This window comes from Myzus persicae, unplaced genomic scaffold (genome assembly GCF_001856785.1).
Source record: "Myzus persicae strain clone G006 unplaced genomic scaffold, MPER_G0061.0, whole genome shotgun sequence".
Classification (NCBI taxonomy): domain Eukaryota; kingdom Metazoa; phylum Arthropoda; class Insecta; order Hemiptera; family Aphididae; genus Myzus; species Myzus persicae.
The window spans coordinates 397,026-412,266 of NW_019104022.1; the positions used below are offsets into that span (position 1 = coordinate 397,026).

The 15,241-nt window shown below is 27.3% G+C and overlaps 3 protein-coding genes across 4 annotated transcripts; 2 read left to right on the forward strand and 1 right to left on the reverse strand.

The window, feature by feature from the left end:
• Window positions 1-3,776: 3,776 nt before the first annotated feature.
• On the forward strand, window positions 3,777-5,098 carry LOC111037737 (general transcription factor IIF subunit 2). Its single transcript, XM_022320472.1, has 3 exons — window positions 3,777-4,116; window positions 4,202-4,585; window positions 4,651-5,098. The coding sequence occupies exons 2-3, from the start codon at window positions 4,202-4,204 to the stop codon at window positions 5,035-5,037; spliced, it is 771 nt and encodes a 256-aa protein (XP_022176164.1). The 5' UTR covers window positions 3,777-4,116; the 3' UTR covers window positions 5,038-5,098.
• Window positions 5,099-5,593: 495 nt separating this feature from the next.
• LOC111037736 (UPF0160 protein MYG1, mitochondrial) lies at window positions 5,594-6,795 on the reverse strand. The gene has a single exon (XM_022320471.1). It carries the CDS (start codon window positions 6,625-6,627, stop codon window positions 5,629-5,631), a length of 999 nt encoding a protein of 332 aa, XP_022176163.1. The 5' UTR covers window positions 6,628-6,795; the 3' UTR covers window positions 5,594-5,628.
• A 125-nt stretch (window positions 6,796-6,920) lies between these two features.
• LOC111037734 (gastrula zinc finger protein XlCGF57.1-like) lies at window positions 6,921-13,860 on the forward strand. Of its 2 annotated transcripts, XM_022320468.1 has the most exons (11): window positions 6,922-7,362; window positions 7,894-8,007; window positions 8,070-8,438; window positions 8,504-8,624; window positions 8,718-8,837; window positions 10,348-10,494; window positions 10,654-10,823; window positions 11,728-11,915; window positions 11,997-12,168; window positions 12,859-12,977; window positions 13,088-13,860. In XM_022320468.1, the coding sequence occupies exons 1-11, from the start codon at window positions 7,306-7,308 to the stop codon at window positions 13,305-13,307; spliced, it is 1,797 nt and encodes a 598-aa protein (XP_022176160.1). In that variant the 5' UTR covers window positions 6,922-7,305; the 3' UTR covers window positions 13,308-13,860. The 2 variants fall into 2 exon arrangements, with proteins under 2 accessions (XP_022176161.1, XP_022176160.1); XM_022320469.1 differs by lacking the exons at window positions 12,859-12,977; window positions 13,088-13,860 and adding an exon at window positions 12,389-12,566 and having other exon boundaries at window positions 6,921-7,362.
• Window positions 13,861-15,241: the final 1,381 nt, after the last annotated feature.

Genomic DNA, 15,241 nt, shown 5'->3' on the forward strand with positions numbered 1-15,241 from the left:
CTTTATAATATAAAACTATACTTCCACAAACCAAAGGTAAACATGTGATACAGTAGGCACATTCACTGAAGATTGCAGTCTACAAACTCCAAATTTTCAAACCAAAAACAATACTCTCGATAATAAAATAAAATAAATTACAAATAACTAACGAGAGGCATGTTCCGCCTGTATAGCTATAGTCAAAGTTTAAACAATATTTTATACAAAATTAAAATTTTATAATCAATAGGTTGTAAAAATTATGTATACTTATCAAAAACAACTTACAATTTCAAGTAAAATTAAATAATTAGGTAAAAAAATAAAATATATGGTAAACGGTTACTTTTTACGATCCATTGTTTAAAATGCATAACGCGGACACTTTGTACTATTATATACATAAGCCGTCATAAGGTATATATTGTAAATATAAGTGGTTTACTTAAGGTAAATAATACTATATATCATATATGAAAAATTGTATTAAAACTGTTGTAAATATTATTTGGTAATTCTGGGGGATCATGGATACTGGGTACATATACATCGATAATAGTTTATCATTATGTATATTTCATAATCGAAATATCTACGTTAAATACTTTTCATTTGCGTTTATCGTTGAAATGCATTTCACTAAGACACTGCCACAACCGACATCGTCAAGATGCATGGCAACAACAAGTTCAACTAAATTAATATCAAAACTCGTTAAAGATAGAAGTTGAAAATGCTCAGTCACCACGTGTGTAGGAAAAATTTCTACAAATCTTATAGAACCAGTATAAGTACTTGAAAGTTAATATATTAATATTTTATTTTTATTTCTTAACCGTGTATATTTTAATTATAGTAGGTATATATTGACATATTGTTATACAAACATATTTATTTTCTTTATAGGGATAAAGTTTGTTCTTATGTACTACTTAGGTATATAACTTATATATTTTATAATATATACTTTATATATATAATAGTACAAAGTGTACCTACGCGTTCTGCAATGCACCATTTTACCAGACCGTACAAAGTGACCTAGAGGCTAGAGCCATAATGTATACTTATAAAATTCATTATTTTTATATTATAATTCATAGCTTGGGACGTGGGTACTGTATAGTAAATAATAACATATAACTGATGACGAATAAGGACAAAAGGACGACGGTTGACTGACTGACGAAATAAATGCCTGGTCTGATGGCAAGATACGTGGATAGTAAATTATACATCGAAAACAATATTTAATTGTATATTATGATGATACAGATTACAACTCGGGAATATACAATAGATGTACATTTATGTAGATTCCTATACGGAGGTAGTCGAGATAACCCAGACGGCCAGACAATTCCAACAGGTAGTCTTGACTCTTGGAAATATTTTGGTAATCGAGGTAACACGGAAGTACATATAATATATTTCTTTTTAAATTGAAAAAGGGAACATGAGTGCCTGCAGGCAATTATTTTTTAAGAAGCAAAAAAATAATAATACTGGGTCAACAAAGCTGAAAACTAAAAACTTAAGTCAATTTTGAATTACAAACCAAATTGTATATTGTAGGTATACATTTAAATAAATGAAAATAATATAAGTAATCAGGGGTCAATATATATCTTCGTAAATCGTAGCGTCAATGTATTGGAAAATGTAATAACTATAACTCATTGAAATTTATTAAGGATTCAAAAAAATAAATGTGTAGAGTCCCATAGGCAATAACTACTAACTGCATTTTATGAAGCAAAAAAACTTAAAAATAAAATTTAATTCAAAATAATATTGCAATATTTTCAGGCGAAAACTGATTTCAATTTTATGAATTACAAATCAAAAAAAAATAATTACAAATAAAAGCAATAAGCAATAACAAAAATGATCAGAGACACGCGCGCAAATTGGAGGGGGGCTAGACAGGGCACTTGCCCCCCCCCCCTGAAAAAAAATATTATGAACTTGTAGCTCAATAAATATTACCACAATATTACCTTATTACCGAAATTTTTTATTTTGACCCCTCCCCCTAAAATGTTACCTATGGGTGCCCATGATCAGAGATTATTGGTTTGAGATAGCAAGTAGCAGTTAAAACTATGAAAACAGATACTTATATAATGAACTTAAAAATGATACTAATAAAAATAATAATGTCATGTACCCATGTTTTAATTAATTTTAAAAAGGAAAAGAAGTTTCAAATAAATTGTACTGAAATCTGGAAAATGTCGTCCATTTTGAAAAACAAACCAAAAAGATTTTATAAAAAAAACTTATGATTTTGTACATTTTCTATTTACGATGACGGATGACTTATATAATCGTATAAACATTGAACACCTTATAAAAACCTTACACACTGTTAACCCTAATTATTTTATATACTACCTGAATATCTCGGCTTCATCCGTGTTCAGTTTCTTTTTTTGGCAAGTTCTATATTGTATATAGTGCTACATACGCTATATATGTGTATCTCGGTTTAAGCGAATTTCAGTTTAGTGCAGGGATTGGAATCTTAGTGAAAAGAACCGGTTCTGAAAGCAACTGTTATATTATATACAGCTTAACAACTAATCTGTCTATTGATTCGAAATTTGTTCATTGAAATTATTACAATTGTTAATCGTCTCCGATGAATGGCGATAATTGGCAATTTCCATAGATGTCAGATATTACAATAATATGACAAATCTATGGATCTTATACTCAGATGTCAGATGTAATCATATGTTTTTTTTTATAGCTCCATTGTATTTATAAAATAGTGAATAATAATAAATAAGAAGTAAATAATATAATAATATAGTAAATAATAATATACACAAGCTACTATCGCCTTGCCCCTAGACTTGACTCTGTCATTACAACATTTAAAGTACTGCATTCCAGGTATTACAAATACTGTTACACTGACTTTGGTGAGTGCTTTATTTTGTACATTGTAAGTCAAGATGTGCGACACATGCTACATACAATATGACTATTTCAACAACTTTTTTTGTTTATGTACGATATTTAATTTTTGTTTGCTGCTAAAATATTTAAATTTTTTTATATTACCTTAATAAAGTTCTGTTCGAGGCGCTTAATAAAATGGCAGCGGCAAACTCAATTAAAATGTCCTCTCTAATCCATAGGTACATATTATAACCACAGAACAATAATATAACATATGATATTTCATAGTTAACTTTAGTTAATAGGTCTATGCCTAGATATTATAATTTAGCAATCGAATTGATGAACGTTGTTGTTCCCGATCACAGGCCATAGCCTTTAGAAGATAAGGTCCAGACACTTCTCCATATTTTAACCATAGACCTTATACAGTTATACTAACCAGTAACCACCTTAGTATAAGCTGGTCTATGCCCCATTGCCCCTACGCAACAATATTAGATAGTCGTCTTCGAATCATTGAAGTCGGCCGCCATTTACAAAGCAGGCAATGTTTACAAAACAATATTATCAGTATTCAGTTATCACACTATCATAGTATATTAATCAAATAAATATCATACAGCCAATTCAAAATATTATTTAATATTATAATATTGTATTTTATTACGTATATAACCTATGTAATATTACCTTATTGATTTATAGCAGCTTGAAGAATAAATATGGATATTATTGCTGGAATTAATTAGGTACTTATTTGTTTTCACCACCGTCCACCGGAAACAAATTTATTGTTTTATATATATTCTACTATGGTCTTTTATAGGTCTATGGTCGCACCAATTCCGTCGAAATATCGAATGACGAAAAATGATAAGTTATCACTGATAACAAATATCGACTTAACTTAGAACTACGGATTAATCCGTGCTTAGAACTTATTAGTTATTCTTATTACTATAATAATTAATATTTAATATCGTTCTGTGAGTGCTGAGTTGTGACATTTTAGTACATTACCATTTAGTCTTAAGTACTTTTGGGATTTGGCACTAAATAGTTATGTGTTTTCTACAATTTTAATTTTTTCTATGATCTCGGTTTGTAAAGTTGTAGTCTATAGTTAAACAAATTACAATTTTCAAAAACTAATTTATATTTTTTGCAAAATATATTTTGTAATTTTTAACTTAAAACATTTTAGCAGTATTATAACTTAAGGTAATACACAGCATGCAATATGAAATACCCGATGAATTGCTCTATATATAACCAATATAATTTTTGTTTTATTATTATTGTTTAGATGAGTGGTGGATCTTTGGATGTTTCAAAAGCAGGAAACGCTTTGTGGCTTGTTAAAGTACCCAAATATGTTGCAGATAAATGGGACAATGCCCCTGGTAGCTTAGATGTAGGTAAAATTAAGGTTGCAAATACACCAGGAAAACGACCAGATATTTCTCTTCATCTGTCCGAAGCTGTTTTATGCTTAGAAGGTGAAAAAAACAACGAGCCAATACCTAAATCATTTAAATTAGATGTGTCACACTTTACTAGCCAAACAATGGTTGCATTATCTGAACATAGAATGTCTTATAATCCTGATGCGGTTGTTCAAGAAGCAGATAGGTTAGCTATTCTTGGAAAAATAAGTCAGAAACTAGAATGTCGGCCAATTGGAGATCAGGTAATTGGTGTTATAACTTTAATTTCATGTTTTTGTGATTATGATACCTTGATGATTTTATTCAGGTTTATATGGATTTAAAAAAACAAGCTATTCGGAAAGCACATATTCCAACTAGACAAGTTCAAAAGTTAGACAAAGTTGTGCAAAATTTCAAGCCAATTTCAGATCATAAACACAATATTGAATATAATGAAAAGAAGAAGTCTGAAGGCAAAAAGGCACGTGATGATAAAGATGCCGTCATGGCTATGTTGTTTAAGGCATTTGAGAAACATCAGTACTATAACATTAAAGATTTGGTTACATTAACTAAGCAGCCAGTAGTATATTTAAAAGAAATCCTAAAAGAAGTTTGTAATTATAATCTAAAACATCCTCATAAAAATATGTGGGAGTTAAAACCTGAGTATAGACATTACAAAGAACAAGAAGATAATGAAGCAAATTAGTAATGATTATAATTTATATTAAACTTAACTATGAATAATAAACCACATATTTTGAACCTTTTGTGAGTTTAATGAATTTTGATAGATTCAAAATTTTTTATTATTGGTTATGTTGTAGCTTTAAAAATCAATTACCTTTTACTTAAATATTAATAAAAATATAAAGTAAATGTGCTATATGTATCTGATTAGCTATTAGTACAATGTAAATTGGTAATAATTTATTCGATATAATCCTAAAAGACAAGATAAAACAGTCTTAACATTGAAGAAAGATGCATAGTGTAACAAGTGTTAGATATTTAAACAATGATTAATTCATTAAATTAATCAATAACAAATATTGTTATATATTATGCATTTTTTTTCTATATTTAAATATGAGATTATAAGTATTAAATTATTTTATTATATGACTTTATACTGCATTTGTTTGAATTAGCATCAGCTTACAACAATTCTTTGTTTCTCCGATTACATACATGAGGATACGAAAAACATAATTTATCTCATGAAATTAGCTACACATTTAAATGAAAAAAAAAAACAGTACAAATAAATATATTTATTGTTTATTATAAAGAAAAAAGATCATTCCATGGCTTTTTCACACATTTCTAGTACTCCTTTTTTAGTCTTGTTACCACCAATGAATCCATTGGCATGACAAAAAACACAATCTTCTACTCCAGTAATCTTACTTAATTCATCATCTCTAATACCACGCCAACTTTTTGGCAATGGTCTTCGAAGTGTAAACGAATGTGGAGTTATGGGTATACATTGTATTCTCCATGTTTCATTGGAGCTATCTTCAAAAATAACGTAGTCAATTTTTGGTAAAAGGTCATCACCCAGTTCTTCTTCTAATACAAAATAATGTTCTTTCCAAGGACATGGTTTACTGAACTCTATGACACACCCAGACTTGTGTGTTTGGTATCGTTTGTCGAGTGCATCCATTACCAATGACCTGGCAGGTAACCATGTTTGATATGCATACAGTACAGTTTCTTCAAATTCACATTTAATCAATTGCATTGCCTGTTTGAAAGCTTCCATATCGTCAAATTTTCCAACATGGTTCCATTTTTTGTTAAAGTTACCTACTCGACTACTCAAATCTGAGTGTATAGTATAATTTGGCATACCTTCACATATTGGGACACCATTATCGATAGCATCTACTTCTTGTACAAAGCTTTCATATACTTTAGAATAAATAGTATTCAATTTATCTTCTGGTACATCGGATGCTAAAATTGTTTTCAAAACATCATGGCCGTAATGTAAGTATACCAAACCTGCACTACTCAATTTTGTTGTCCATTTGGCATTGGGAACTAGTGTGCTCATTGAATGATCAAAACTTCTTTGATGATGGTCATAACGGCGTTTACTGTGATCATACACACCACCGACGTCGATCACAATGTCGCACTCAGCTAACAGTTTTTCATCTCGTGTACGAATTATTTCTAAGTTGGGAAATAATAATTGTAGCATATATGAACCGAAAGCTTCATCGCAGTGGAATATGCCGCTGTGTGTACCCAATTTTTTTGGAGAAAATTTAGTGGTTAAATTCATTTTTAAGGTAATTAATAATTACGAATCACAATTAACTTTTAAGTTATAACGGAAAACCGAAAAACTAAAAATTTTAATAGTAATGATATATAAACACAATGCTTCAATATTTAATCTATATTCTACGCCGATGCCTGACAATGTTAACAAGTTTGAAGTTGCTGCTACAAAATAACTAATAAGCACCGGTTCAGCGTTGCCAACATGTTTTGATAGTCATGTAATCAATTTTAATTCAAATAAACGAGCTGATAAAATAAAAAAAATATTTTGTTCTGGGAGAAAATCATGATTACAGATTATCACGAATATCTTTAAACGTGCAGATAATCTAAAAAATAATATTTACAAATTAGTAATTACCACAGAGTATAGAGTACAGGCACAGACACGGATAAAAAATATGTATCTGTCATCTGTGCAATTACCAAATAACAGATGAAATAATGGATCAGCATAGATTTGTTCATCAATTCTATCTATCTGACTTAACAGTTTGGAAACTTGTTTATAATATTTGGCTATATGCTAATAAAAGACGTTCAAATTGCAACTATCGAATATCAAACAGTTAATAATTACCTAATAAATATTGTTTATTTATAACAATAATATTATACTGTTATAATTTTACTGTACATTAATTATTGGCGGAGGATCGATCATATTAATATCATAATGTATGTGGAAATGATTTCAGATCTACTTGATTTGTTCAATAAACTATTAAACTTCGTAAGTGTAGTTAACTTAAATTATTTTTTTTTGAATTGTATCACTTTTATATAGTTAAAAGTAGTTAAAGAAACTTTTAAGTATCTTCATATTTTGTACTGTATAATATTTTATTTTGGTTTCTGGTATAGTAAAAAACTTAAACTTATACATATTTTACGTTTACATACTTAATATATTCATATAGTGGTTTTTTCTCATTTAAGAGTATATTAACCATGTGATTATAATTTTGTGGGTCACTTTAGATTATGTAGCTACAAATTGTATTACTTTTTAATTTTGTGCTTGTTTTATTATTAGTATTAATAGTAAACAATTTTTTATTTGTCCTAATATTGGTTCATAAGTAGGTCTTTAACAATTTTAATAGTTTATTAGGCCATTTATTAGTGCATAAATACATGCATAATATTTATTCTATTTAAGTACATAACTATATGAGTCTTAGTTATTATAGAATTTATAATATAGATCATGGCTGAAACCATTTTTATGTATGATTTAAAATTATTTTTTTTATTATTATAGATGACTGAAGTTGGAGTTTTAGATTCTTTTACATTTGTGCATTCTGCTATAAATCTCAACTCACAGCATGAACAGTTCCTTAAAAGAATCCAATCATCAATTGATGAATTGAAGGTATTATTTTATATATTTGGTTTTTCAAAATAAAATATTGGTTTTATATGCTTATTTTATAGAAATGGTTACAAAATGTATGTACCGAATGGAAAGCAGAAGATTTAGCATCTCTTGGCAATGTAATAGAGCCACCAATGACACCTAATAATATAGATCTCAACATGAATGGCACTGATTATATCACTCCACTTATTAAAGAAAAAATAGATTCTGTACTAGGTTTTAGAAACCCAGTTAGTCCAATCTTATGGAGTGTTGGATTAAGACCCATACAAGATAGTAATTCTAAAGACGGATTTGAAATAGATGATGATCAAAGGCTGCAAACAGATTTTGTTGCTCCATCTTTTGGAGATTACGGAAGCCCCTCATCAGAACCTTGGAATGTTTTTCAAGAATCTAATTATGATCTGGATCACACAAACATGGTGACACATAATATTTTGTATACAATTAATGCGTTTGAAATTGACAGCTAAATACATTTTTTAAGGATGAAAAAGGTCCTCAAACACCAAATATAAAATTATATAGAAAGGAAGAGGAACCAGATATTGATATTATACAAGATATGAGTTCAAATTCATCATGTTTTCCCAATGAGATTGAGCAAAGTAAGGTATATTATGTCATGTATACTTTATTATAATTATTCCATGATTTTTTAAAAAATATTAATTTATGTGAATGTATAAAATGATTTCTAGTTGAAAATGTATTTCCATGCCAAAAATGTAAACACCAACTTGGGTCCTTTGAAGAGTTAGAAGAACATTTAAAAACACATCAATTCAAATCGAAATTCACAAACATGCATTTAACCTGTGGTAATTATATATTTTACTTTTTAATGAGTTAATTATCTTTATAAATTTATTAATATTAGGGATCACATGAGTGTTGGACATTAAATGTATCGTCTATTCTAGCGTGTACGGACGTAGGTGATATCAAACGGACTTTAAGTGTGTGACTGTTGGCATTAGTAATTGTTTTATAGTAGACAAAATGCAACTTAGGAGGTGGTTTGAAGTAACCAAATGGTTCTTGTTGGTACTGTAATTCAAAAATGAAAATTCTCAGTATTATTCAAAATTATCCTAAAAATTCAGTTATTGATTAAACCAATTTTACTTTTTGTCTAGGAAATTCATAAATAGAAGCCCATAGAGCCTTTAAGCATTTACTATAGCCATAAAATCATTTTGAAAATATTCTGGCTCTTATCTTATGCTATTTATAGATATTCAATTTTTTTAGTTTTTTTTGATTCTAAATAACATTTTTGGTTTTGGACAAAAAAAACTTGAAAATATAGTATACATTTTTTCACAAATTGTTTTTATCACATTTAAAAAATATTGTAAGAACATTGTCATAATTTTTATTGGTAAGTGCTTAAACTTCAAATTTGTACGTAATTCAACAAAATCCTTAACGCTGAGAAATTAAAATTTGATATAAGATTCCATACAAGTTTATAGGAAATTTAAAAATGTATAACATAATTTTTTTATTTTATTTAGTTCATATTATTTAGTTATTACTCAGAAAATATTGTTTGTAGATGTTTGAAACCTTCTATTACTAAAATTATCGATTTCTATGTTCAATGAGATAAAAATTAGACAAATTATATGCTAATTATAGGCAGAATTTAGTTTTATTTATTTTTGTTTTTTTTTTATTGTTGATAAAATGGTATGGACTCAGTAAAAAAAGATGTAACATAGTTGTTGTGACTTGTGATATAACATACTGTATTATATACTATTGTTTTTTAAATACTAAACTTAATAGTCCATTGTTGTTGCCGTAATTTCAATGGTTCAAAATGTAAAAAAAATAAAAATGTAGATTTTTTAAAATGAATCAATAAATAGTTTTTATCAGCAAAAATTATGGTGTGTGTACAATAGCGTGTGTATTGCGTGACAAGAAGTTGCTCTGGTCTCTGTGGCTATGATACATCTGGTTAGGCTGCACTACGGATTCCCTTATATGTGGTGTAGGCTCCTTTAACTTAGCGACTCGTGCGCTTTGCAGGTGTGGTCTTGTTTTTGGTTGTTTTTGCTAATTCATAGAAGAACAACTAGCTTACACAATTTCTAAGTTGTGCACCTGGCTGTTATGCCTGAGGAAAAATTATATAATAAATTAACACCAAGTATCTGGTATGATAATTTTCATGATCAGTAATGTTCTTATTTTAAATATTTTATTCATTGTTTATATGGTACTTTGTTCTGCATTTGTAACAATATGTATAAATTATATTTAATTAGTGATAGACTTTTCTTTTGTAAATGTAATCCAAACATTGTTTTATTTTTTTAGCATACTGTAATAAAACATTCTATCAAAAAAGTAATTTACGTCTACATATGTTGATCCATGAAAACATCAAACCTTATTCATGTTCGTACTGTGATCGACAATTTACCCAGAAAGCGACAAGAGATATACACTTAACTAAACATACTGGTTGTTTTTCATATAATTTATGCAGCTTTTATTATTTACAATTTTTACTTATTGCAATAATAATTTAAAATTCTTTTACATTTTTATTGGTAAAAAATGCATCTCTTTTAAGACTGTGATTTTGTATTGTATGATTACTAATTTATTTATAATTTCCAGGGGACTATTTATATTTGTGTTATGTTTGCAATAAGAAATATGCTACTAAAGGAAAATTAGACTTCCATATGAAAACTCATCAAGAAGCACAATATGAATGTACACTGTGCAGTAAAAGATTTTCTACTCAGCAATATTTAAATTATCATATGAAAGTACATCCTGATCAGGTATCTGTACTAACTGGATGCAGTACAATATTGCTGTACATAACCGTATTGATATCTGAAAGTATTAAGTACATTTGGTTACATAAATATAGTGACTTATACCACAAAATAGATTAAATGCTTATACCATGTTTAACATATACTCTATTCGGAATGAGATTGTACATCGGCGGCGACCAGTTTTTGTCCGCAACGGTCAAACGCTTCCCTCACTTAGAAAGCTTGTGAGACTAGCACTGCAAAACGAAGCCACGCCCATGCGCAGAAGTCGGCCACCGGGGTACTATCACATTCCAAATAGAGTATAGAATAAAACATTTCTATTTTAAATCTAATGGGAAACTTGTAAACTTTATAAAAATTAATTTAGACTAGAAAAGTATCTAAAATGTAATAGTAACACAGTAAAATGCAGGATAAATTTTATTTAAGTTAAAGCTTGGTTTTGTTGTATTTAATGTATTAAATAGCCAATAGTTATAACACAGAAAAAGTTTATAAACTCAAATTGTTATCAAATGATTTCAGTGTGCTTAATTGTTTCAATATAGTAAATTATTTTGGTCTTTTCATCTTATAGCTGCTGCAACCTCATTAAGTCAAAGATCTCACAAATTATTATAATAATTAGAAAGAGTAGTCAATTATTATATCACTTTTTATTAGAAAAACAATCATTAGGTTTGATACTGACAAATAGGTCTCCCGAGACATTAACAATATTGTATAAGCCTGTCACCATTTTACCTACTTGTAAATAATCAATGTTTTATTAAAATTAAAAAAAATGTATTAAATAATATATGTTAATAATATGTTGTATCAACCAGATGTAAAATCTATTACAATTTAAAACTGTACAAAATATTTGATAAAACTAATACATTTTAATTCATATGTTTAGAATACAAGTGGATTCAGTTGTGATGTATGTCAAACAGAGTTTAAGAAACAAAGATCTTTACTTGCACATAGAAAACAAGAGCATCCATTTTGTATGTTTAAATGTCCAACTTTTGAATGTGATAAGGAATTTTCTACTATCCAATTGTTAAATAGGCATATTAAACGATTACATGAAGCTAAAGAAAGGTAAATCACAATTTAAATCTTATCTTTAATTTGATGTAGTCTATGTTATTACAAAACTAAAATACTTAATTTATATGGTAGAAGTGTGATTTGTTCAGAATGTGGAAAATCATTTGATTTTCCTAATTACTTGCAAAAACACATTGTTCGAGTTCATGGGCCTAAACGTTTACCAAAATTTAAATGCCGACAGTGTCCATTGCGTTTTGATAATGATGTAATGTTACATGCACACATGCAATCACATCCAAAGGTATGAAATATTTCTCTATAAGTAAAATTATTTAAGCATTTTTTAGAAGAACAATTTTTTTTTATTTTGACATATTAGATGTTATAAATAATTTAATAATTTAAAAATTAGTAACATTATAAACTTAAATCTATTTATATTTTTTTAATTGAATATTTATCAAAATTATATATTTATATGTAGCTGTGAGAGGTTTTTTTTAACTCTTATTATTTTATAGCTTTTAAAGAAAAAACAATCAAAATATCTGGTAAGCGTATATATATTGAAAACATTTGAAAAAACAATTTTTTTAATGCATTAGTTCTTGAACCCTGAAACTTTTTCTGAAAGTGATGATATCTCTAAAATGTAAAATGATAATACAACACTGTTGAGTGCAAAGTAAGAAAAATGTGGTGAGTAATTAAAACCTCGAGGCTCTGTATAAAATGCTTAACTGTTGTAAGTTGTTATTTGTATTACTATACATAATTTAATTATTAACAAAAACTTTGATAAATATTATTATATTATACTCATAATATACGTTTATAAAAGTATAATTTAATTTTTCTGAAACCATTATATTGTTACATAGTTAATACCTATGTTGAACCAAATTTGTATTTTAAAATAATAGGGTTTATGCTCTATAATTGTACATATGGTTTTTTTAAACTTAAATATTTAAATTTCTTTTTTTTGCAGAATAATAAAAAAAAAGAAATCAAACGTGTGAGTTGTCCTCGAGATTCTTGTAATTTATCATTTTACAACCGCGTTAGTCTCCGATATCACATTGCAGAAAAACATGATAATATTTATCGGTAAGTTTATTCATCTAATTAAAACTATACAATTAATTAAATGTTTGTGAAGTGTGGTTGTAAAGTATTTTTTTTAAACATGTTAATTTTCAATATTTTTTTATTTTAAGGTATGAATGTGAAATATGTCAAAAAAAATTTGTTCGTAAGAATCATTATGAATTACATAAGGCTATTCACTTGAAACCAAATTTTACTTGCAATATGTGTTTTAAACGATTTCGTAAGAAAAATCGCTTAGCTGCTCATTGGAAAAGGACCCATCAACAAGAGACATTTGATTTTGGAATGCTTTTTAGTGTAGATACAGTTCACAGATTAAATCTATAATATTATGATTTGTTAAATAAATTATTGGTCAGCTATAGTTAAAAGTTGACTAATTTTATAATAAAATGCAGTGTAAACTGATCAGAAAATTTCTGAGGGAAAAAATGTAGAATCTTTCCCATTTAAAGTTTCTAGTATTTATCCGTACTCGAACCTAGTAATAAGAACATGTTATGGTGCTTTTATAGTTAGCTATTAATATGTATAAATCTTATCTGATTGTTTGTTATTTAATGTTTTCATAAATATCACATTAAAAAAAATTATAAATGTACAAAAATGTATTTGATTTATTATGATTTATGACTTAAGTATTAAATGTAGGATAATTATGTAATTATGTTGTGTTGCTACATAGGGAGGTACGTACCTATAAATATGATCATTTTTATAACCTAGCGTTGCCTAAGTGATAAGGACGCAAAAACTATTTACGTAAGTATTTAAGTATGTAAATAGAGTACTTAGATGGGTAAATACTTGTATCAGTTATTATTTTATAATTAGTATATGTTAGCGCATTATAAAATATATAAAGTGGTTGACACAGTTAGTTTGTGGTTGTAAATAGATTTAATTTTTATAGTGATAGATACAGTCCATCTTGGCACCATATTAATATGAAAGTATTGATATAAATATTGTTTTTTTGCTAAGACTAACTCAAAAATGAATAACTCTTTACTGCAGATATATGTACTTGACATTGTCACAAAATGTTTGAATTTATTATTATTATTTATGCTTAGGTATGTTAAAATGTTCAAAATGTTTTGAAGCTTTTTGAGTTATTATTTCGAGACATATGACATTTTCGATATTTTTTTATGTTTGCTTTAAATTTTGATAAAACATTTTTTATTCAATCAAAAATGTATAAAACTTAAAACTTATAACAAGGTTCCTCATAAATTGTTTATTTATAATTTAAAAAACTTTATTTTTAACATTGGATATTCAATTCCGTTATTAATTATCATGGCTCCTCAATGTTTTTTGGATATTTTGTTGTTAGGTACTCAAAAATGAAAAATCGTAGATACTTGAAATTCTTACCAAATGTTAAATTTATCAATTTCTGGATAATATACATTTTTCAAAATATTTTGACTCTTAAGCTATTTATAACATATTTGAAATTTCCAATTTTTTAGTTGCATTTTAAAAACATTGATAACATTTTTTTATTCATAAAAACTTGAAAATCTTCTGTATGGTTCCTCGTAAGTTGTTATTAAAGCAACTCAAAATTGTTGAGTACACAGGTACGATTTTATAAGAATTAGTTAACATTTTGATAAAATTTGTTAGAATTACGAACTTTTGCAAATTATTTTGTAGTAAAGAATTTGTAAAATCCTCTATTTTTATAGCTATGGCAGATAAAAAAGGCTTGAAAATTTAATACTAGTTTACTCGTAAATATTGGAACCATAAAATTTAAAAAATTTAAAAGCAAAAATTAATTCAACCTACTGTGTTACTAATAGTAAAATAAATTAAAGAGCAATAACATCGTAAAATATACTTCGTAATAGGTTGACAGTCTTTCATTCAGAATCGTTTTTTGTATTCTATGATTTATCATTGAATTATAATTTAACTCATTCATTCCAGTGAGCCATATAAAAATGGAAAAATCGAATTTATTACAATACAAAGATTTGTATATAAACGTAGATAGTACCTATATAGATACGTCTTACTTAACTATCACTTATCGAAAAATTAATTATTATTATGGTTGTTTATTTCTGTTATTCGAACATCGATTATATTTACATTTTATACCTCATTTAGTTTTAGCACAATAGTACTTACAGTCTTACAACAAAATAGGTATGTATTTATACGAGTATCGACGAGTTTATACAGAGGTCCCTAGGCCCTATAATGGAGTATAAAAAATGTATTACAAATGCGCATTAATACTG

What these genes read in the sequence shown, in the direction of transcription:
- LOC111037737 (XM_022320472.1), top strand. Translation starts at nt 4,202, where the DNA reads ATGAGTGGTGGATCTTTGGATGTTTCAAAAGCAGGAAACGCTTTGTGG. An exon ending in GTCGGCCAATTGGAGATCAG is followed by an intron (nt 4,586 to 4,650) that starts GTAATTGGTGTT and finishes GATTTTATTCAG; the next exon opens with GTTTATATGGATTTAAAAAA.
- LOC111037736 (XM_022320471.1), bottom strand. Translation starts at nt 6,627, where the DNA reads ATGAATTTAACCACTAAATTTTCTCCAAAAAAATTGGGTACACACAGC.
- LOC111037734 (XM_022320468.1), top strand. Translation starts at nt 7,306, where the DNA reads ATGTATGTGGAAATGATTTCAGATCTACTTGATTTGTTCAATAAACTA. An exon ending in TTACATGAAGCTAAAGAAAG is followed by an intron (nt 11,916 to 11,996) that starts GTAAATCACAAT and finishes TTTATATGGTAG; the next exon opens with AAGTGTGATTTGTTCAGAAT. An exon ending in ACATGCAATCACATCCAAAG is followed by an intron (nt 12,169 to 12,858) that starts GTATGAAATATT and finishes TTTTTTTTGCAG; the next exon opens with AATAATAAAAAAAAAGAAAT.